Source organism: Suncus etruscus, chromosome 6 (assembly GCF_024139225.1).
Source record: "Suncus etruscus isolate mSunEtr1 chromosome 6, mSunEtr1.pri.cur, whole genome shotgun sequence".
Lineage (NCBI taxonomy): Eukaryota > Metazoa > Chordata > Mammalia > Eulipotyphla > Soricidae > Suncus > Suncus etruscus.
The window spans coordinates 26,782,854-26,807,742 of NC_064853.1; the positions used below are offsets into that span (position 1 = coordinate 26,782,854).

The 24,889-nt window shown below is 39.2% G+C and overlaps 1 protein-coding gene across 2 annotated transcripts in view; it reads left to right on the forward strand.

Moving 5' to 3' along the window:
- The window catches only part of EPS15 (epidermal growth factor receptor pathway substrate 15), a 169,472-nt gene that overhangs the window by 39,800 nt on the left and 104,783 nt on the right, over positions 1-24,889 (forward strand). For both annotated transcript variants that reach the window (XM_049774674.1, XM_049774675.1), the window contains exons 2-8: positions 351-392; positions 4,426-4,515; positions 5,621-5,668; positions 8,534-8,629; positions 10,836-10,901; positions 14,284-14,409; positions 17,992-18,051. In XM_049774674.1, coding sequence (XP_049630631.1) covers positions 351-392; positions 4,426-4,515; positions 5,621-5,668; positions 8,534-8,629; positions 10,836-10,901; positions 14,284-14,409; positions 17,992-18,051 — 528 coding nt within the window. The remainder of the gene's footprint in view (positions 1-350; positions 393-4,425; positions 4,516-5,620; positions 5,669-8,533; positions 8,630-10,835; positions 10,902-14,283; positions 14,410-17,991; positions 18,052-24,889) is intronic.

The following is a 24,889-nucleotide window of genomic DNA, read 5'->3' on the forward strand; positions in this document are numbered from 1 at the left end:
TAGTAGCTGCTTTTATTTATCCCCCCTTTTTTTGTTTTGTTTTTTGGGCCACACCCGTTTGATGCTCAGGGGTTACTCCTGGCTAAGCGCTCAGAAATCACCCCTGGCTTGGGGGAACCATATGGGACTCCGGGGGAATCGAACCGCGGTCCTTCCTTGGCAAGTGCTTGCAAGGCAGACACCTTACCTCTAGTGCCACCTCTCCGGCCCCATATTTATTCCCCTTATATTATACTTCCCTTTCTTCCCTGAAAGAAAGTAAAACTTGACATTATTTTAAATCTATCTAAATTAATGAAAATATGTTAATAGAATACTAAATAGCATTTAATTTCTATTTTTAATTTCAGTTATCAAGTGGGAATCCTGTATATGAAAAATACTATAGACAGGTAAGATTAATTTTTTTTTCTTTCTTGATTAACAGAAAGTAGACTTTAAAGTTTTGGTTATACATATGTAGATAATTAGCTAGCCAAATAAGTTGTGTTTTTTTCCCTCCGTCAATGGTTCTTTACTCTTCTATTTTGAGAACTTACTGCTTCTGACACATTCTAAAAAACTGAAGAAATCTTAAGGGTAATTAAGTCCAATAGTTTAATGTCATATACACACACTTAAAATCCTTGCCCCAAATATTCATATATTTAGCTAGATATAATATTCAAGTTAATTTGTGTGAGTCAAATAAAAATGACTTTTCTGTTCTTTTAAAAACTTATTAAAGTTTGGGGCCGGAGAGATAGCATGGAGGGTAAGGCATTTGCCTTTCATACAGAAGAATGGTGGTTCGAATCCCGGCATCCCATATCCCTGTGCCTGCCAGGAGCAATTTCTCAGCATGGAGCCAGGAGTGACTCCTGAGCGCTGTCAGGTGTGACCCAAAAACAAAACCAAAACAAAACAAAACCCCCAAAAATAATCTTATTAAAGTTTAATTTTGTCAAAGTTAAAAATATGACTCGGGCCAGGGAGATAAGTCTGGTTGGAGCTCCTGCTCTGTGATGTGCAAGAGCTTTAGGGGCTGGCAAGGTGGCATTAGAGGTAAGGTGTCTGCCTTGCAAGCGCTAGCCAAGGAAGGACCACAGTTCGATCCCCTGGCGTCCCATATGGTCCCCCAGGGGCAGTTTCTTTTTTTTTTTAAGGTTTTTTTTTTTGGGGGGGGGGGTTCAGGTTACTCCTGGCTAGGTGCTCAGAAATTGCCCCTGGCTAGGGGGGACCATATGGGACGCCGGGGGATCGAACCACGGTCCTTCCTTGGCTAGCACTTGCAAGGCAGACACCTTACCTCTAGCGCCACCTCGCAATTTCTGAGTGCTTAGCCAGGAGTAACCCCTGAGCATCAAATGGGTGTGCCCCCCCCCCCCAAAAAAAAAGAAGCAAGAGCTTTGACCTCCTTTAGTACCACATGATCTACTTCTGGGAGTGACCATGATCCCCCAAGCACTTCTGGGCTTGGAGTAGCCCTAAATACAGCAGACTGTGACCTCTAGCCCCAAACTAAAACACAGCAGTAACCAAAAAAAAACAACCCAAGAAAACCCCCAAAACCCCCCAAAAAATCACTGTAAATTATAATTTATTGTAGAATTACCAAAATAGGGATCAAGGACTTTTTTTAAGACTTACAATTCTGGGTGAGCCAATAAGATTAGAATATGAGTTATGAAGATTTATATTCGCTAACAGACAAAAAGTTAGTTTTTTTAGAATGTCAGAGAAACATCTTGCTTGTGTATTTGACTTATACCAGGATTTGACTTAAACCAAGATGGACCTGATTTCAATCCACAGTATCCCATGTGGTCTCATGAGCCTGCCAGGAATGATTTTTTTTTTCTTTTGGTTTTTGGGTCACACCTGGCAACGATCAGGGGTTACCCCTGGCTCTGAGCTCAGAAATCACACCTGGCAGGCTCAGGGGACCATATGGGATGCCAGTTTTGAACCACCATCAGTCCTGGGTTGGCCGCTTGCAAGGCAAGTGCCCTACCACTGTGCTATCTCTCCGGCCCACCCAGGAGCGATTTCTGAGTACAGAGCCAGGAGTAAACCCCTGAGCACCGCTGGGTGTGTGGCTCAAAAACAAAACAAAACAAAACAAACAAAACAAAACAAAAAGAGAATCTCAAAATCTTTGTTTTTAGGGTTTGGGAATTTTGGCCACTCCCAACATTTCTGATTAACTTTGTCTTGAGGCTAGATAGAAATTTCCCCTCTCTGTTATTTTACTAACAGTGTAATATGTATAAATTTGAGTGAATCGATCTTAAATTTGAGATTTTCTATATATGCTAAGTTTCTAGCCTGTTTAAAAGTAATCCTGCTTTACTATTGAGATTGATATTTTTCTCAACCAGACTGCAGCTTAGTTTTTTTGGGGGATTGCTTTGTAAGACGGTGACTGCATAAAGTCAATCACTGTTTCTTAAGAGTGACTTGTTATGTCTGAACAAAAAACTATAAAGAATTCTTGAATTCCTGGCTTAGTCTGACAGTTCAGTGTTAAAGTTGAGAGAGATGTCAGCTCAGAAATTGTTCCTAGGAAAGCCTGTAACTTGAAGTGTTAATTAATCAGAATACCTGGTAAGAGTCCACTCCATATACTGACACTGTTCAATCAAGACTTATTTCTAGCTGATTTTTTTTTTTTTTTTGGCAAAATCATAGTACAAGCAGAAATGGTCTGTAGATGACAAATGCTTATGATGTGTTTAATTTATTATAGTAAGTGGAAGAATGGGCAGTAGTAAAAATTATGTTCATTTTTTTGGCCACATCTCTCTGGTAGGTGTCCTGCTGTAGGGGCAAGGATCACTCCCTGTACTGCTGGTGAGGGGTAATTCCCAGCTGTGCTCTCGTGTGTGATCCCAGATTAGCCAGGTGCAGGGCGAGTACTTTAACCAAGTGCTGCCTCTTTAGCTCTGGTAGTAAAACTCTTTATTGGAATATAGTAAACAAATACTTATTTAAGAGTTTGATCAGTTTTTCTCCTGAGTATCTCCATGTTTTTATTCTGGATGTAGGTTTTTCTTTTTCACTCTGCCTAGTCAGCAGGGGGAAAACAACAAAACCAAATAAAAAAGGCTGGCGAATTTTTGAGGCAAGTTTTCCAAAACTTTTCATATTTCATTGTTACCCCAATTTAGATTGGACAAGTCATTTCACTGAGTGACAGATTTAGCCCATGTTTGAACACTTGGTAAAAGGGTTTCTCTTTTGCTTTTTTGCTGGGTTTGACCGATTTGTACTTTTTTTAAAAATATGTTTACAGCAAACTTAGTTTTTAAATTGGAAAAGCAGATAGCTAACAAATAATCTGATACACGAGTCTTTCCTGTGAGTTTTTAAAATTTACTTTCTATTTTTTTTTTTTTTTTTTTTTTAGTTTTGTTTTTGGGCCACACCCGGCGGTGCTCAGGGGTTACTCCTGGCTGTCTGCTCAGAAATAGCTCCTGGCAGGCACGGGGGACCATATGGGACACCGGGATTCGAACCAACCACCTTTGGTCCTGGATCGGGTGCTTGCAAAGCAAAGGCCGCTGTGCTATCTCTCTGGGCCCTTACTTTCTATTTTTACAAATAAAACTTTTCTTTAGGACATCTTTACAGAAGTGAGTTATTTTTGTTTTAATGCCTTTTTTCATTCTTGCTGACCTCATTCTGTCTTAAAGGAAAGTCCCTGTCAGTTAAATTGACGTGTTTCTTCCCTTAATGTGTTTCAGAAAGTTAACATAAAAATTTTTTTTTCTTTAAGTTTATCATGTTGGTGGTTATGGAGCTGATACTATTTTGATTCATTTTTTATTTTAAAAGTATTGTAAGTTCTAAGAATAAGTATAATTGAATTTGATTTAAAAATAGTTTATGGTGTACAGTGGGTAGGGTGCTTGCCTTTCAGGAGAACTCTTGTTCCCTAGCACTCCCATATGGTCCCCTGAGCACGCCAGAGTGATTCCTGAGCTCAGAACCAGGAGTAAGTTCTGAGCATTGCTAGACATAGCCCAAAAACCTTCCCCCAACCCTTCTAAAAGTTGAAATAAATAACATATTCAGCTATTTGTCAAAAGACTTAAGATCCTGTCCCCCCACTCCATTATCGTTTTAAGTTTATTGGGATTAAATGGACAAATTTAGAAGGTAAGAGTCAGAAGATGTTTGCTATTGTTATGACCTCACTAATTTGCTTAATGTCCTCTGAGTTTAAGCTTCTTTATTTGTGTTATGGGTGTGATAAAAAACAATTTGTAAACTGCAAGTGTTTTCTAGATGGTATACTCTTTATGTTTCTTTATATATTCTTGGCCTTTGTGTTTCAACCTAAATTTTTTTCCTAAGTTTATTTACCTAACAGAAGAAGGAAGGTAAAATGATGATAATTTGCTCTTCCTGTTGGTTATCAATTTACATTTTGTATCTTTTCAGGTGGATACAAGCAATACTGGAAGGGTATTGGCCTCTGATGCTGCTGCTTTCCTGAAAAAATCAGGACTTCCAGACTTGGTACTTGGAAAGGTAATTCTTATAACTAGATTTTTAAATGGATATTTAATAGTGTAGGTTAGTTAGATGCAAATTTTGAGAGATAGCATCTAGAAACTTAGAGTTAAAACCTGTTTATAATTAAGAGTAATGCAAAGCAGGGTATTTTTGGTATGTGATTGATTTACTTTCTTAAAAAACAGGTGTTTTGGGCCGGGAAGGTGGCGCTAGAGGTAAGGTTGTCTGCCTTGCAAGCACTAGCGTAGGACGGACTGTGGTTCGATCCCCTGGTGTCCCATATGGTTCCCCCAAGCCAGGGGCAATTTCTGAGTGCATAGCCAGGAGTAACCCCTGAGCGTCAATCGGGTATGGCCCCAAACCGCCCCCCCCAAATAGGTGCTTTTCAGAGTTTTTGAAAACATTTTTTTAGTAGGATGAAATGAGGAAGTAAGTACATTTGGAATTTGAGGGGAAAAACAGTACAGACTGGGAACCTTGCCACCTATTCTGAGAGTTGGCTGCATTTGTGCTTCCTCTATTACAACTGTCTCCAACTGTGTTTTTAATAAATGGTGTGCAGAGTAAGGGATGAGAGGCTTAGAAAATAGCATAGAGAGAAGGAAGGTTCTACTGGGAAAACTAGTTTATGATATTGATAAGTATTCAGAATCCTAAGAAGTTATTAATACTTACTATTTAAAACTATTTTAAATATTTGTTGGCAATTTCAGAATTACTAAAATATATTCACTCCCTTTATTGACACTTTCTTTAAAAATGTACAGCAGCTACTTTGTCTTGCTCATAAGAAAAAAATAAAATTTTAATGAGGATCTAAAAATTAAGATAGTGTATATTAGTGGAAAGAGCATTGGACTTGGATTTGAAACTTCAGTTTATAAGAAAAGGTATTGAACTAAAGTTAGAAACTGCGTTCCAGTTCTTTCCTTATGGCAGTCAGTATTCTTGAATAAGTCAATTAACTTCACTGGTTATAAGTTTCTTTACTCAAAGTGACCTTTAAAGATTTTTTTATATGTTTAATTTTATACCAAGAATATGCTACAAATTACAGGGAATTAATTTGTTTAAGATACTTTTTTAAATATAGATTGATTTATATTTGTTTGAATTTCAGATTTGGGATTTAGCTGACACAGATGGCAAAGGTATCCTGAACAAACAAGTAAGTTTTAGAAATTCATTTGAACTTAGAGTGCTTTATATTTAAAAAGAGTCTTTTTTTTTTTTTTGTTTTTTTTTTTGTTTTTTTTTGTTTTTGGGCCACACCCGGCGGTGCTCAGGGGTTACTCCTGGCTGTCTGCTCAGAAATAGCTTCTGGCAGGCACGGGGGACCATATGGGACACCGGGATTCGAACCAACCACCTTTGGTCCTGATCGGCTGCTTGCAAGGCAAACACCGCTATGCTATCTCACCGGGCCCATAAAAAGAGTCATTATTTTTTTGTTAAGAATTTTTTTTTCCAACAGCATTAGGGTTTTATAAGAGCATTGTCTCAACAGTGAACTATTTCTGATCAATAAGCATTAACAAAACTTATTCCTGAAGGTTAGTATTAGTTTGGTGACACTGTTCTCCTGGAGTTTCTTAACTTAAGCAGACTTCTAAACAGATCACTGCAACTTACACATAGCAGAATAGTTCTGAAGGTAAAGAGTATGAGGCCAGGGCACCACATGTGGTATAAAGGCTCTCTTCCACCTTGCTTATTTTAGCGGAGGGTCCACCCAGCAGCATTCAGGTTTACTCTTGACTCTGCTATTAAGGGTCTTTTCTGGTAGTGCTAGAGACATCATTAAGTCATTGATGGAGAGTTTACTAAGCTGTTTGCTTCTAGTTGAGCCTTCTGTGTTAGTGTTTTTGTTTATTGAGCTTAGTTGGATTCTATTTTCTCATTTAATTTGTTTTTGTTTTGGGGCCACACCTGGTGACGCTCAGGGGTTATTCCTGGCTATGTGCTCAGAAATCACTCCTGGCTTGGGGGGACCATATGGGACGCTGGGGGATCGAACCGTGGTCCATCCTAGGCTAGCGCTTGCAAGGCAGACTCCTTATCTCTAGCGCCACCGCTTGGGCCCCTATTTTCTCATTTAATTTGATGTGCTCCTACTGGGCTGTCAATACTGGGTATTGCCCCAGGAACTCCAGGATCTGTAAATGGGTTTACATGGTGGGGATTGTAGGATGTGGTGCATCTAGATGCATCTAGGATTGTAGGATATGGCTTCTAGTAGTATGGAATAGGGCTGGGGGCTGTCAGCCCCACCCTGAGTTTTCAGCCTGAAAACCTCTGTAACTGGAATTTTCGTCAGTTTGACGTCTCTGTAGAGATTAGTTGTGAAGCACTGAAGTTGGCTTTTTGGCACAGTGGAGGCTGTGGGTTATGGGTGTGGCTACCAGCGCTTTGGCAGAGTTTTCAGTTGGAAGACCAATATACCTGTGAATTTTAGCAACATGGCTTACATCTCTTCTGATATTACTCATGGGCAGTAGTAAAATTATGCTGTGGTGCTGGCCAATGTGTGTACATGATGCAGCTGTCTATTAATCCTTTTCATTTTTTTAATTTTATGTTTTAAAGCTATTTATTTATTTTTAGTTTCTCACACCTGGCTCTGTGTTTAGGAATTATTTTTGGCATTGCTTGGAGAACCATATGGAATTCCAGGGTTTAAACCTGCATTGGCCACATGCAAAGCCAGTGCCCTAGCTGCTGCTGTTATCTCTCTGGTCCCTATTCATCCTTTAAAATGGAAGAGTCTTGGGCTGGAGTGATAGCACAGCTGTAGGGCATTTGCCTTGCAAGTGGCTGATTCAGGATGGACCCTGGTTTGATTCCCGGCATCCCATAGGGTCCCCTGAGCCTGCCAGGAGCTGAGCGCCGCCGAGTGTGGTCCAAGCCATCCCCTCCTATCCCCCCCTCCAAAAGGGGAAAAGTTTTTTTTTTTTTAATTTTCCCAAGACTTCATAACTAAGTAGCAGAATTAGAATTTAGTGCAGGACTTCTGAGTCCATCCATAATGAGGGAGTAGATTGGATTCCTGAGAGTAATGGAATCTCATAGAATGAGGGTCAATGTTAAATATAGTATATGAGCATTTACACATTGGAGGAAGCATTGACTCCAATAGAAGAAATTTGAAAAGCTTCCAAAAGAACAGTAGCAGTAAAGAATAAAAAACAAAGAATAAAGAAATAATAAACAGGGGCAAAAAGGCAGTAGTTTATCTAGATATCATGGGGTTAAAGTCAAATTGCATAGAAGCTCATGGAGCAAATAAAATCAAATATTTTTTCAAGAATTTATGAGTGAAGATAAAGAATTGAACTCATACCACACACCTCAAGTGTTCTGTCCTGAGCTACACAGCAGCCCTTAGCTTTTTTTTTTCCATACTAAAATGATAAATAGCCTTTTTGGTTTATTTGTATGTTTTAGGCCACAATTGGCAGTGCTTAGGGCATACTTCTACCTCTATGCTTTGGGAGGATCAAACTCAGGATCAACTCCAGAGCCAGTCTCATACAAAGCAAACACTCTACGCTCGATACTTTAGCTTTTGCATATATATATTTTATAATATTATTAACAATTATTTGAAACATGATAATCACTTTTGTAATAATTTCCAATTATGTAATTTTAAGTATTTTCTCAGCACATTTTTGCTACTTAAAATATTTGTACTTAGATCCCCTCTCAGTTTTAAAGAACAGTACAGTTATATGTATGTATGTATGTATTTATATATGTATATATTTATTTTGGGTCACAGCTGGCTGTACTCAGGGATTACTCCTGGCAGTGCTCGGGGAGCATATGAGATGTGGTAATCAAATCCAGGTTGGCTGAATGCAAGGCAAATATCACTTTGGCCCCAGTACTATAATATTTGTCGCTACACAAAAACTTGGGTAATTGTGATTATTTTATGTTTTCATATTATAGGTATGCATGTGGATGAATTGATGGATGGATAGATGGATAGATATATTATGCTATTAATATTCATACTTTTCTTTCTCAGGAATTTTTTGTTGCTCTACGTCTTGTAGCATGTGCCCAGAATGGATTTGAGGTTTCATTGAATAGCTTAAACTTGGCTGTTCCTCCACCACGATTTGTAAGAACTATTTTCAGTGTTTTTTAACTTACCAAAATGATATCACATAATTTGAAAATTATAGTTAGTACATTGAATTCTTTCCTTTTGACACTTCAACCACCTCCACTATCTGATTTTCTCTCTTAAAGGCTGCTGCTGTTGTTTTGTGTTTCTTTAGTATCCTTTTAGAGCTATTCTGAATATGTATAAAGAAATATAAATACTTTTTCTCTCTTTGGATTATGACACAATTCTATTCCCCCCCCCCCTTTTTTTTTTAAAGCAAGAGTTTGGGTTAGTCACACTGGGCAGTGCTCAGAACTGTTCTTGGTCACTGGCTATGATGCTGAGGGGGACCACGCAATGCTTGGGAGTGAGCCCACGCCTCCTTCAAATAAAGCACATACACTAGCCCTTTGGCTTTATCTCCCTTACCTCCGTTGGAGAATGAATTTATGTTTTAATGGTTCTTATGTACCATTAAAAATAAGCTTATTCAGTATTATTTTTAGTACTGCACAGAATTTCCTTGCTTCTATTATTTACCATAGTTTGACTTTCTATTGATCAGCTTTTAGCTAGTTACTACTATTATATTCTAAAATAACGTTAGTTACTCTGAATACATGTCTTGTATATAGAACTATGTGTAAATTCTCTGTTTTGGGGGGCGGGGTCCTGAATCTGTGCTCAGAAGTCGCACCTGGAAGGCTCGGGACCCTATGGGATGTCGGGAATCGAACCCAGGTCCGTCCTGGATTGGCTGAATGCAAGGCAAACTGCTGTGCTATCTATCTCTCCAGCCCCAAAATTCTCTAAGTGGAATTTTTTTTTTTTGAAAAATTAGTGCATTTGTCATTTTCACTTAGATTATTAACTTGTCTTTTATATAGTGGTTGTATTAGTTTATACTTCCACCAGCTATTTATTGAGTGCACTTTTGCTAACATAATGTTGTCAGACTTTGGATGCTTGCCTTTTTGATAATTGACAAGTGTAATGTAAGTGGAGTTTATGCCAATTACATTTTTTTTGTCTTTTTGTTTTGTTTTGTTTTTCTTTATCTGGCAGTGCTCAGGATTTGCTCAGGGATGACTCCTAGCAGGCTCAGGGGACCATTTTGGGTGCTGGAAATCGAACCTGGGTCTGCTGCATGTAAGGCAAGCGTCTTACACATTGTATTATCTCTCTGGCCCCTGCCAATTACTTTTTTTTTTGGTGTGTGGACCAAAATGTGAGTCAAGCCAATTACATTATATTTATTATCATGTTATTATGTTCTTTTTGATTCCTCTCTAGATTTTTCTGTTTAATTTGTCCGTTTATCCATACTCTATCATGTTGTTCTTGTTCTCATTTTTGTCATTTTATCTCATTTTGATGGTGCTAGTGCATTATCTCTTTCCCAGAAGTTTTGTAGTTCTCTATGATTGTCTTAAAATTCAATATTTGAGATATTTTGTTAAGTGTTACCAATTTAATTTGAATGGTGTGATTCCCCCCACCCCCAAACTTTAGGCTTGAAGTCAGAGGTTAATTTGAAGAATTTGTTGCCCATCTATTTTTTTTTTATGAAAAAAATTTCAAATATATTCACCTATCTCTGCAAGCAACTATATATAGTTCGCTATTTTAAATAACAAAATATTTTATTTAAGTTAGATTTAAATTAGACATCATGTAGTTGTAACTTAGAAATCATTTATTTTGTTTTGCTTTTGTATTTTGGACCACATCCAGTGACACTCAGGAGCTACTCCTGGCCATGCGCTCAGAAATTGCTACTGGCTTGGCGGACCATATGGGGACCCAGGGGATCAAACCGTGGTCTATCCTAGGTTAGACACTGCAAGGCATACTCCTTACTGCTTGCGCCTCTGCTCCGGCTGAGTTCTTGTTATAGCTTCTGTAGTATCTGGGAAATGTCATCTGATAATAATTTATTGATATTTTTTGGTTATATTTAGCTTTCTGGTAACAAAATTTCTTCTATAATATGTGTTTTTCTTTGTCCACAGTCATTTATGTATCCAACACTGCAAAAATAGTTCTTGTTATTTGTCCTTACATAATAGGATTAATGTAAAATAGTGAAGTTAAAATATATCCTGTGTGCATTGAGAGCCAGCATTTTAAATGTATATTTTAAATTCAAAGACCACTTTTTCTCCATTGTGTAGTGTTGTTAGATTTCAGTTCTCCATGTGCTCTCTGCCTTTTTTAGCATGATACCAGTAGTCCTTTGCTAATCACTGGAACAGCTACAGCTGATCTCCCATGGGCTGTAAAGGTAAGTACTCTTTCTTGTGTGTTTTTCTCCTTACCCTATTTACTTTGCTTTCTGTCCAAATAATCTTTGCTCCCTATTTTTAGCATGTAAGTAAGGATAAATTTGTTAGATTTTTATTTTTATTATTTAAGCACAGTAGGTTGAAATATTGGTCCTTATATTAGTTTTGTTTTGTTTTGGGGCCACACTTAGTGGTGTTCAAAGCTTACTTCTGGTGGTGCTTCAGAACCATATGGGATACTGGGGACCAAACCTGGGTCTGCCATATATTAGACAAATGCCCTATCGGCTATATTATATATAAGGCCCTAGATCCTTAAACATTTTAATTGCTTAATTTTGGGGGCCTTTCAAATAGTGCACAGGAAGCTTTGCAGCAATATTTGGCCATCTGGGTCAGTAGCTCAGTGCAAGGGTCCAAGGTTGGATAGCTGTGAGAACTTTCACACTGGTCTACTCTGGGTCCTCCAAGGTGGTGCCAGGAATTGTTCCAGGGTCGGCCACATGCAAGGCAAGTGTCTTAGTCCCTGTGCTTATCACTTTGGCCTCTAGAAAAAAAATTTTTTTTTTTTGGTTTTTGGGCCACACTCGGTGACACTCAGTGGTTACTCCTGGCTCTGCGCTCCAAAATTGCTCCTGGCAGGGTTGGGGAGGGGGGGGTCCATCCCAGGTCTGCCACGTGCAATGGTAAATGCCCTACCACTGTGTTATTGCTCCAGCCCCTGGTCTCTAGAAATTGTTTGAGGATATAATAGGAATTTATGACAATTTGTATTGATCTAATGTGATGTCTTTTAAGTGTAAACCCAAAATAGTTATGTCATAATCTCCAATTAACTAAAATATTTGATGAATAGTTAGTTTCCTATTAGTGTTATTCTTGCTTGAAAACTCTGGCTAATTAAATAATCTCTATGATTCTAAAAACTATGAAATCTTTTTTTTTCTTCCTGTTTTTGGGCCACTCCCATTGATGCTTAGGGATTACTCCTGTCTATGCGCTCAGAGATTGCTCCTGGCTTAGGGGTCCATATGGGACGCAGGGGGATCGAACCTCGGTCTGTCTAACACTAGCACAGGCAAGGTAGACTCTTTACCGAGTCTGGGCCCCAAAGCTATGAAGTCTTAAATAGTTATAATTACTTTTCAGTTTCAGATTCCTAACATTATAAAATTAAATGGTATTAGAATATAGCATATCATACCTTTAATAAGTATCTACAAAAAGTCAAAAAACTAACCCAATTTTTATGGGCCCAGCAAGATAGTACAGAAGTTAGAACATTTCCCTTGCATGCAGCTGACCCGGGTTCAATCTCACCACCTTATATGGGTCCTGAGCCTACCAGGAGTGATTCCTGAGACAGAACTAGGAATAAGCCCTGAAATCTGCTGGGTGTGTCCAAAACCAGAAAACTTAACTTTTTTTGGTTTATAACAAATCGTTATTCTTTTTGGTTTATAACAAATTGTTATAAATTTCTATTATATCCTCACATGATTTCTAGAGACCAGGGCTGGAGCAATAACACAGTGGTAGGGCATTTGCCTTGCACGTGGCCGACCCAGGATGGACCCCCCCCAACCCTGCCAGCTTAAAACTAATTTAAGCTAAGTGCTCAGAAATTGCTCCTGGCTTGGGGGACCATATGGGATGCTGAGGGATTGAAATGCGGTCCGTCCTAGGCTAGTGTGGGCAAGGCAGACGCCTTACCGCTTGCGTCACCACTTTGGACCCAAAATAATTATTTTTATGATAGTGGTTTTCTTTTAAAATTTGGCTTTGCATTGTAGCTTACACCATAGTATGGAAAGACACAAAATTGGTCTGACTAGCTATATTACCATATATACTCGAATATAAGCCAAGTTCTGGTTTTTCGGCTCAAATTTTTCCATCTCTATGCCACTGAACTATTTAACCCACAATATTCTGTGCTTTTTATGAGACCGACAGCAGTGATGATGACAATGTCTATGCTGATACCCTTACATCAGATACAGCTGAAGCTCTTGTTTGGACATACAGATGATGATGAGGAGGAGGAATCCAGTTTTTTTTTTTGGGGGGGGGTCACACCTGGTAGTGCTCAGGGGTTCCTCCTGACTCTACGCTCAGTAATCACTCCTGGCAGGCTCGGGGGACCATATGGGATGCTGGGATTTGAACCATTGACCTTCTGCATGCAAGGCAAACGTCTTACCTCCATGCTATCTCTCTGGCCCCAGGAGTCCAGTTTTGAAGGACTTTAACCTTTGTGATTTAGCTTGATTACCTGTTAAGCTACCTTTTTTTTATACTTTATTTAAAGTTTTAAAGTTATTGTTGCTAGTTAATACAGTTTTTCTTTAGCAATAAATATTGAAAAACATTTAACCTACTGATTCCTCAATTATTGTAATTGTTTTGGGTATATATATATATGTGTGTGTGTTTTCCCAGTTTTTAGTGTAAAATTGGGGCTCAGCTTATACTCGAATATATAGATATATGTTCTTATTTGTTTGTTTTTGAGCCACACCTGATGGTGTTCAAAAGTAACTCCTGACTCAATATTCAGATATTATTTCTGGCAGGGTATGGGATGGATACTAGGAATCGGACCCTGGTTGGCTGTGTGCAAGGCAAAGAGCCTGTCTGCTGAACTTTCTCTCCAGCCCCAGTTCATATAGAAATTACACCTTTCCCGGTGTCCCACATGGTCCCCCCAAGCCAGGGGTGATTTCTGAGCGCATAGCCAGGAGTAACCCCTGAGCATCAAATGGGTGTGGCCCAAAAACCAAAAAAAAAAAAAAAAAAAAAAAAGAAAAGAAAAGAAAAGAAATTACACCTTTACAGCGAATCTGTGTAAAAGAGAGGGTTGGACAAGATGCTTTTCTCAAAGCCTGTCCTATCCCTAAAGTCTTTTTGGTTCTAATCTGACAGTAGTGGAGCAAAGATAGTGTTTTATCTACAAAAGAAATTTTGTTTATAATGGACTTTGAAGAGAATTTTTTTTTGAAGAGAATTGTTTTTAACTTAACATATATTCTGATACACTTTGAGGAAATCGAAAACATGCTTTTTCAGCAAATACTTAAAAAGTACATTATTAGGGGCTGCAGCAATAGCACAGTGGTGGGGCATTTACCTTGCATGCAGCTGACCCAGGGCGGACCTGGGTTCTTCCTCCTTGAGTCCCATATGGTCCCCCAAGCCAGGAGCAATTTCTATGCACATAGCCAGGAGTAACCTCTGAACATCACAGGGTATGGCTCACAAAACAAAACAAAAAAAAACCCAAAAAGTACACGCTTAATTTTTTGAGGACTTATAACAGACATAACTTAAGTTAACTCTTTTTCATTGTTATTTGACTTGTGATCTTCTTTTCCATTGCAGTCTGAAGATAAGGCCAAATATGATGCAATTTTTGATAGTCTGAATCCAGAGAATGGGTTTCTGTCCGGTGATAAAGTGAAGCCAGTGTTGCTTAACTCTAAGTTACCTGTGGATATCCTTGGAAGAGTAAGATATTACTAAATCCTAAATGAAATTTTTATGTGTTTTCTGTATTTCCATAAGTACACACAGTTCACTGCTTTTTAAAAAAAAATACATGGAGGGGCCGGGCGGTGGCGCTCGAGGTAAGGTGCCTGCCTTACCTGCGCTAGCCTAGGAGACGGACTGCGGTTCGATCCCCCGGCGTCCCATATGGTCCCCCAAGCCAGGAGCGACTTCTGAGCGCATAGCCAGGAGTAACCCCTGAGCGTCAGCGGGTGTGGCCCCCCCAAAAAAAAAATACATGGAAATAATTTTTAAGTTGTATTGTTGCATAATTTTTATGTTTTCTGATTTAATATTTAAATTATTTCTATATATGGTAATTATTTTTTAAATAGGTGTGCTTGAAATTAGCTTTGTGTGTACCTGCTCTTTGAGTTAGAGCCCTTTCTTTTGTGCTGAAAGCCCTGGCCTTTCAGTTCCCTGACTTAATTTCTGAAAATTTATAGCTGGACTAGAGATATATATGGAGGTGGGACATTTGCCTTGCATGCAGAAGGACAGTGGTTTGAATCCTGGCATCCCATATGGTCCCTGCCAGGAGCGACTTCTGAGCACAGAGCCAGGAGTAACCCTGAGCGCCGCCAGGTGTGACCCAAAAAAACAAAAAAACAAAAAAAAAAACGAAAAAGAAAAGAAAAGAAAAAGGAAACTTACAACTGTATAATGGGGCCTTGGCATTAAACAATTTTCATCACTGAAATACAACAAATTTTACTCTCCAAAATTTCCTGTCTCTCTAGATCTCTTTTCTAGTCATTAGAGCACTTCGCTTTCCTTTGTTGTTGGATGTTGCACACATGCGTGGTTGTGATGCTTGCAGTGGGTCATACTCTTTAGTTGTGGTGTCCATCCATATGCTTGCTGGGGTTGTCCACTTTAGTTGCTGTGGCTACAGTATGCCAGAGATCACACTGGTGTGTGTGTGTGTGATTGCATTTGGACAGTAACAAGGGTTGTGTATTTTAGTGTCTGTGGCTAGTGTGTGTGTGTCATGCATGTGGACAGTAACTAGGGTTGTGCACTTTAGTTTGCAATGGGTACAATATGACAGAGATCACACTGGTGTGTGTGTGTGTGTGTGTGTGTGTGTGTATGATTGCATATGGACAGTAACAAGGAATTTGTGTGTGTGTGTGTGTGTGTGTGTGTGTGTGTGATTGCATATGGATGGTAACAAGGAGTTAATCTGGTTTCTGGCCTGCAGAGCAAGTGCTTTTATCCCAGACCTTCATCCCTGGGTTCATGGCTGAGGTTTAGCAATGAAGTACATGCTTTAAGTATGCGAGGTCCTGGGTTTGATTCCATTGTCACCAAAGGGAATGAAGGAAAAAAGAATAAAACCTCAAACTTTTACTTCATCTTTTGAGTTTACTTTTCTTTACATCCAATTTGAATTATTTGATCTAAGTTTCATGTCTTTACTTTTTGATTCCTTTGCCCTGTTATTCTAGCCTTCCTGATAAAAATCCAGTTTTGCACCAACCTAATAATCTGCCTGGGTTGTGGTTGCATATGTACTACTAAGAGTCTTTTAGTAAAATTGGTCACATCATAGTTTCATGATCACCCCTGTCAGCTGGAATGTCTACTGCCAACCCCTTTGACTGTCTACATAATGATTTCCTTCTTTCTATCTTCCTATTTTTTTTAAATTAATATTTTTGTTTGTTTGCTTTTGTTTTTGGGTCACACCTGGCGGTGCTCAGGGGTTACTCCTGGCTGTCTGCTCAGAAACAGCTCCTGACAGGCACGGGGGACCATGTGGGACACCGGGATTCGAACCAATCACCTTTGGTACTAGATTGGCTGCTTGCAAGGCAAACGCCGCTGTGCTCTCTCTCCGGGCCCTTAAATTAATATTTTTATTTAAACACCTTGATTACAAACATGATTGTGGTTGGGTTTCAGTCATGTAAAGAACACCCCCCTTCACTAGTGCAAAATTCCCATCACCAATGTCCAAATCTCCCTACTCCTCACCCTACCCTCGCTGTACTCTAGACAGACTTTCTACTTCCCTCATTCCTTCACATTGTTATGATAGTTCTCAATGTATTATTTCTCTAAGTACACTCATCACTCTTTGTGGTAAGCTTCATGTAGTAAGCTGGAACTTCCAGCCCTCCTCTCTTTTGTCTATGAAAATTATTGCAAGAATGTCTTTCATTTTTATCTTCCTATTTCAGTCTTGTTTACTCTGAGATTTCCAGCTTTCTTTCTTTTTTCTTTTTGTTTTTGGGCCACACTGGTGGCGCTCAGGAGTTACTCTTGGCTCTGTACTCAGAAATCGCTGCTGGAAGGCATGGGGGATCAAACCTGGGTCTGCCATATATTAGACAAATGCCCTATTGGCTGTATTATTTATAAGGCCCTAGATCCTTAAACATTTTAATTGCTTAATTTGGGGGGCCTTTCAAGTAGTGCACAGGAAGCTTTGCCCATCACTGGGGACAGTCCTTGTTGTCCCTGAGAGCTGCTGGACTGAGCAAACTCTCTGGGCAGAGTTTTCTTGGGAATGGCCTTAGATTGTCCTTCCCAACTCTTATCTCCCAGCACTGCTGGGCATGACCTCTATTAAAAATTTATAAAGTAGGGCTGGAGTGATAGTACAGTATATATTAGGTGTTTGCCTAATATGCAACAGACTTGATTCTATCCTGAGCATTTCATATAGTTTGAGATTTTCTAGGAGTGATTCCTGAGTTTAGAGCCAGGAGTAAGGCCTGTACACTGCTGGGTATGGCCCCCAAACCATATGGTACCCTAAGTACCCTCAGGAATAATTATTTAATGCAGAGCCAGGAATAACCCCTGAGCTGGGTGTGGCACCCCACCGCCCACCTGAAAAAATCCAAACTAAAACCAAAAATATTTATAAAAGAAATTCTATTTAAAAATACTTGCTATTGGGGCCGGAGAGATAGCATGGAGGTAAGGCGTTTGCCTTTCATGCAGAAGGTCATTGGTTCGAATCCTGGCGTCCCATATGGTCCCCCGTGCCTGCCGGGAGCAATTTCTGAGCATGGAGCCAGGAGTGGCCCCTGAGCACTGCCGGGTGTGACCCAAAAACCACACACACACACACACAAAAAAAAACTTGCTATTGTTGGCTGGAGAGATAGTACAGAAGATAGAGCACTTATCTTACATGTGTTTGACGTAGGTTTGATCTCCAGCATCTTGTATGGTTCCCTAAACCCTATCAGATGTGATCCTTCAGCACAGAACCAGTAGTAGTAAGTTCTGAACACCACTGGATATAACCCCCCCAAAAAGTTGTATTAAGAATTATTTCTTTTTGCAATAATATTAATATAGCATAAAATAGTGAGATGATAAACTATGTAATCAGTATAATTGAAACTTCTGAGGGAAGCATTCTTTAGTATTAAGGGACCAGGGCTGTATCTCAGTGCATGCCTGAACATGTGTGTGTTCAATCCCCAGCAACAAAAGAGATTTAGGTAAAACTTGCCCTAGCATTTGAATATTTTGTATTTTTAAATGACACAAATAAAAATATTAATCTTTCTTTTTTTAAAGGTTTGGGAATTGAGTGATATTGACCACGATGGAATGCTTGATAGAGATGAGTTTGCAGTTGTGAGTAATTTAATATTCTCAAAATCTTAAGCATATAAGGCTTCCTTCCTCCTTCCACTTGGCTCTTAGAGAATGGCTTTATTTTTCTTAGTGTACTGTTTGACCATTTTACCTAGAATTCATAGGTCATTGATAAAATGCTTTAAAACAAATGGGTATTGAAAATTGTATATTTTGCCATTTTTAAAAATACATTTGAAATTTGTAATTTTTATATTTATATTTATTTAAATTATATAAAATATCTTATTTCTATAAATAAAAAGTTGGGGTTGGACCATATCCAGAGCTACTAAGCTGGAGGACTGTGTGGTGCTAGGCATGGAACCCCGTTCTTGTTAATGCAAGACATGTGCTCCAACCCCCAGTCATCTTCCCGGTCCTATACATTCTTTTTTTTTTTTTTTTTTTTTTTGGGCCACACCCAGCAGTGCTCAGGGGTCACTCCTGGCTGTCTGCTCAGAAATAGCTCCTGGCAGGCACGGGGGACCATATGGGACACCGGGATTCTAACCAACCACCTTAGGTCCTGGATCGGCTGCTTGCAAGGCAAACGCTGCTGTGCTATCTTTCCAGGCACTCCATACATTCTTTATTGACTTTAAGATATGAAGGAAATAATTTCAAATTATATATATATATATATATATATATATATATATATATATATATATAATTTGAAATATACCCCTTCCCAATTCACATTTATTTCATTGCAAGAAAATGTGATTAATACTTTTGTTTCATTTCATTTATGAAGAATATTTTGATAAATGAAGACTAATGATTCCTAGTAATTGGATATCTCATTCTTGTGTTTGTTTCTTCCTTAAAGCTTAGGCAGAACTTTTGAATTTGAGAGGTAACTCTATAATTTCTCTTTTGATCACTTATTTGGAAATTAGCCTATTAAGATTCATTTTTTCTTAATCTTTGGGCTGCATCCATCGATGATCGGGGTTACTCCTGTCTCTGTACTCAGGAATCCTAGTTGTGCTCGGAAGACTATAAGGGATACGGGGTATGGAATCCAGGTTGGCATGCAAGGTAAAAGCCCTTCAAGTTGCGCTCTTGTCTTGGCCACTATTTTTTTTTTTTTTTGGTTTTTGGGCCACACCCAGCAGTGCTCAGGGGTTACTCCTGGCTGTCTGCTCAGAAATAGCTCCTGGCAGGCACGGGGGACCATATGGGACACAGGGATTCGAACCAACCACCTTTGGTCCTGGATCGGCTGCTTGCAAGGCAAATGCCGCTGTGCTATCTCTCCGGGCCCTGGCCACTATTTTTTTTTTAAACATTTTTGTTCTGTTTTGGGGCCACACCTGCCAGTGTTCAGGGTGACTCCTATCTCTGCACTCAGGAATTACTCCTGGCAGTGCTCAGCAGACCATGTGGGATGCTGGGGATCAACTCGGGTCAGCCTATATCTGGGTTGGTCTCATGCAAGACAAGTATCCCACTCATTGCTATCTCTGGCCCCTTTATCATCATCATCATCATCATCATCATCATCATCATCATCATCATCATCATCATTAATGGTTGATAATACGCTTCCTTATTTTTTATTGTCTAATATTTGGAAATAAGATTTTTTTTCCTTATTAATTTGATATGTTGAAGATCAAACCCTAAGAAAAAATGGTTAACCTTTACTCCAATAATTAAGACATTTAAATTATTTTCTGGGATCTGAGAGATAGTACAGTGGGTAGGGTACTTAGCACATGGCTCTCCCAAGTTTGTTTTCCAGCACCCAATGTTTCCCCAAACCTACTAGAAGTAATCCTTGAGCACCACTGGTGTGGGGCCTCTCAATTTTTTTTATTTCTTTTTTTTTGGGGGGGGGTCACACTCAGCACCACTCAGGGGTTACTCCTGGCTCCACACTCAGAAATCGCTCCTGGCAGGCTCAGGGGACCATATGGGATGCCGGCGGGATTTGAACCACTGTCCTTCTGCGCCTAAGGCAAATGCCTTACCTCTGTGCTATCTCTCCAGCCCCCAATTTTTTTTTTCTGGTGAATCACCGTCTGTTTTCCATTTAGCTAATTTAATCACTTTGATTCTAGGGTTATTCCTTATAATTTTTCACACTAGTAGTCTCTAGAATTCTATAGATAGGTTTTGCCTAACTTAACTTTTTTATTTTCAGTGATTGGACAAGATAGCTCATACTATTTTTTTTCAGTTGGAATTGCAATATAGCCAGTGTAATAATAACTGCAAGTGAATGATGTTTATTTTCTTACAAGCATCAATATTTTTAAAAAATTGAATAGCTAAGATCTGATTTCATTCATCTTTGAATATTAAAATAAATTTAATATCTGCTTTGGTTGTGTTTTATGTTTCTTTTTTTTGTTTGTTTGTTTGTTTGTTTTTGGGTCACACCCAGCAGCGCTCAGGGGTTACTCCTGGCTCTATGCTCAGAAAATTGCCCCTGGTAGGCACGGGGGACCATATGGGATGCAGGGATTCGAACCACCGTCCTTCTGCATGAAAGGCAAGCGCCTTACCTCCATGCTATCTCTCTGGCCCCGTGTTTTATGTTTCAGTAGAAATAATTGAAAATGAAGTTAGTGAGAAATTTTCTTTTTTTTTTTTTTTATTTGAACACCTTGATTACATACATGATTGTGTTTGGGTTTCAGTCATGTAAAGAACACCACCTATCACCAGTGCAACATTCCCATCACCAATGTCCCAAATCTCCCTCCTCCCCACCCGACTAGTGAGAAATTTTCACTTGAATGTTGAATTACAGTATAGATTTAAAAAATTAACAACTAATTATTTTATCACTGAATAAAATCTTACTGAGCCTGAACACTTATGTGGAATACCTAACCTTTGTTATTCTGAGCCAGTTTCTTTTCATAGGATAAATGAAATTTTCTTTTAGTTGTAATCAATAAAGTTACTGAGAGATTCTAACTTGTCCAGCTTCTGTTGCCATGTGAACCTTTTATGAATGGTCCCTAAGTTTCTTTTCATATGTAAATGTTTTCATATTCTTTGAAACCAAGCAGTTTAATTAAATAAAGAATCTAGAATATATTTGAATTTTTTAATTTTTAATTGAGTTTATAAGGTCCAGGAGTTGTCATGCCTTTTGTTTTGACCATAACTAAAATAACTTTCGAGAAGGGTAAAATGATTTTTATTTGTTTGTTGTTTTTGGCCCATACCTGGCAGCTCAGAGCTTATTCCTGACTTTGTGCCCCAGGATCACTCATGGTAGGCATCAAGGGACTGTATATGGTTCTGGGGATTGAATCTGGATTGACTGTGCAAAGCAAATGCCTTACCCACTATACTATCTCTCTGTTATAGTAAAGTAGACTTTAAAAATTATTTTTATGGGGGCCGGAGAGATAGCTTGGAGGTAAGGCGTTTGCCTTGCATGCAGAAGGTTAGTGGTTTGAATCCCAGCATCCCATATGGTCCCCTGAGCGCTGCCGGGTGTGACCCAAAACAAAACAAAACAAAACAAAACAAAAATTATTTTTATGTCTTTGAATGAATAAAAAAACCTCAGTATTCTCATTGATAAATTATTAGACTAGGATATTAAAGTATTGGAAATAAATCTTCCAAAACTCTGACTCTGTCTTAGTAGAAGCCTATGATGAGGCCTTGATGGAATTTTTTTCCAAAAGGGCTAGATTTTTAATCAAGTATCATTTTGGAAATTCAAAATGTACACAAAATTATATCAGTGTAATAACCATTCATCCTAGGAGAGGAACTATAATCTTGGTCAAGTTTCAAGGTGAATTCTGAAGTGTGTTGTTCTTTATTAAAATTGAAAGTCCTTTTTTTGGGGGGGGGGGCACACCCTGTGATGCTCAGGGGTTACTCCTGGCTATGTGCTCAGAAATCGCTCCTGGCTTGGGAGACCATCTGGGATGCCGGGGGATCAAGCTCGGTCTGTCCTAGGTCAGCATGTGCAAGGCAAATGTCTTACCACTGCTCCACTGCTCTTGCCCCCGACAGTCCTTTTTTGAGTTTGCTTTTTTTGGGGGGGAGGGAGTGGTCACCTACCCTGTGTTGGTCAGATTACTCCTAGTTCTGCACTCATGAATTATTCATGATGGAGCGCTCAGGAGACCAAATGAGGTGGGGTCAAACCCATGTCAGTCACCTGCCAGGTACTTTTGGTACTTCTTTCTTTGGTTTATTGTAGATGAAACTACTACTTTTTAAATGAAAGTAATTTAATTTTTGGCAAATGAATTTATGTTCTTGCATTTTCATAAATATTTGGAGCTGAACAAAGCTTTATAGATTTGCTTTTGGTTTCCTTTTAGTAGTAGAGATAGGCTGAATCTGGGCATTGAATAACTTTTCTTTTGGTGCCAGAATGGTACCCATGGTCTCACATGCAAGCAAGTGCTGACCAGTGAACCATATCCTTGGCCTATATATTTTTTTTTATTGGGTTTAAATTTATAGAAAAGTTGTAGAAAGTTAGTGAATTTTCTAGCATTTTTCTCTCAGTTTTATGTATCATTATATTACATTATCATAGTACTTTTGTCAGAACTAAAATACCAACACTGGAGACTAAGGAGATAGTATAACAGGTAAGATGTTTACCTTGCATGTGGCTTACCTGGATTTGTTTCTTGGCATAGAATATGGTCCCCCAAGAACCACCAAGAATAATTCCTGAGCGCAGAGCCTGGAGTATAACCCTGAGTACTGTTAGGTGTGGCTGCACAATAAAAAAACAAAACCCTACCATTGTTATATTACATTTAATAAAACTCAAGACTTGTTTTATGTTTGCTTGGTTTTGGGGCCACACACTGTGGTCCTCAGGCTTCTGCCAGTGCTCAGGGGACTAGATGTGGTACTGGGAATTGAACCAGGGTTGACCATAACTTACCTATTATTTCTCTGGCCTCAAAGATTCAGTCGTATCAGTTTTTTCTTTTTTGAAATTTATATTCTAGGATTATATGCCACATTTAATCATCATATTTCCTCAGCATCTCTGATCTTCAATAGTTCCTTGGTCTAGGGGCCAGAGAGATAGCATGGAGGTAAGGCGTTTGCCTTGCATGCAGAAGGACAGTGGTTCGAATCCCAGCATCCCATATGGTCCCCTGAGCCTGCCAGGAGTGATTTCTGAGTGCAGAGCCAGGTGTAGCCCCTGAGCGCTGCCGGGTGTGACCCATAAATCCAAAAAAAAAAAAAAAAGAATACCATGTGAAATGCCTTCCCTGTTTATTCTGTGGATAGGTGATGACCACACCCATCACTAGTGATATTAACTTTTATCTCTTGGTTAAGGTGAGGATTGCCAGATTTTTCTACTGTAAACTTCCTTCCTTCCTTCCTTCCTTCCTTCCTTCCTTCCTTCCTTCCTTCCTTCCTTCCTTCCTTCCTTCCTTCCTTCCTTCCTTCCTTCCTTCCTTCCTTCCTTCCCTCCTTCCTCCCTCCCTCCCTTCCTGCCTCCCCCCCTTCCTCCCTCCCTCCCTCCCCCCCTCCTTCCCTCCTTCCCTCCTTCCTTCCTTCCTTCCTTCCCTCCTTCCTTCCTTCCTTCCTTCCTTCCTTCCTTCCTTCCTTCCTTCCTTCCTTCCTTCCTTCCTTCCTTCCTTCCTTCCTTCCTTCCTTCCTTCCTTCCCTCCCTCCCTCCCTCCCTCCCTCCCTCCCTCCCTCCCTTCCTTCCTTCCTTTCTTCCTTTTGGTTTTTGGGTCACACCCAGCAGTGCTCAGGGTTTACTCCTGGCCCTACACTCAGAAATAGCTCCTGGCAGGCTTGGGGGACCATATGGTATGCCGGGATTCGAACCACCGTCCTTTTGCATGCAAGGCAAATGCCCTACCTCCATGGACCCATAAAATTACTTTTTCTTTTTTTCTTCTATTCACTGGAACTATAGACTCAATCTATTTTTACTTTGTAGTATATTTTTCACCTCTTTTCTTTTACATTTTTATTAAGCCTTGATTTTTGGTCAACTAAGTTTTTGAGACTGAAAGTCAACAAAATGTTTTTTATTAGATTTTGTAGGGTCATCATATAATGTAAGGAGTTTCAGGCAATTTGAGATTTATGAAAAGCACCTGTATTTATATTAGCTTGTTCACAATGTATTGAAATTGAACTTTTATGTATTTTCTGCTTATATTTTATTGTTTTAAAAAACGTCACATGTTGTTTTTATTGTAGTTCTGTTTTGAGGCCATAACCAGAAGTGTTCAGGGCTTCTGGCTCTGTACTCAGGGAACCATATAGGTCATAGGGGATGAACCCTGATTGGCTACAAGGAAGGCCAAGTGCCTTACTCAATATATTCTCTGGCTCTTTAAAGGAGCCTCTCAAAAGTAACATGAACTTAATAAAAAAAATTTTTTTTTGCCTTTCTGTTGGTGCACAGAGGTTATTCCTGGCTCTGAGCTCAGAAATTACTCCTGGTGGACTTAGGGAACCATGTGGGATGCTGGGAATCAAACTTGGGCTGGCTTCGTGCAAGGCAAACACCATCCCCATGGCCCCACAGTAGAAAATTTTTTAGAAAAGAAATTTCTAAACAAATCAGAGAATCAGTATCTTTATAGAAAGATGAAAAACCCTATGTTTTTAACAAGCTCTTTAGAGATACTGATGGCTACTGAAATGTGGGAAATAATTTATAACAAGAATGAAAATAGTCAAAGAAAATGACAGTTACAAGTAATTATCAGCAAAAGTAAAACCCTCGCTTTATAAGTAAGCGTAGATTTATTTTTGATGCTCTTATGAGATTAAGATTACAGAAAAGATATTCTAAAAGCATTTAATTACCGTATTGGCCGGCGTATAAGATGACCCTTCAGCCCATGAA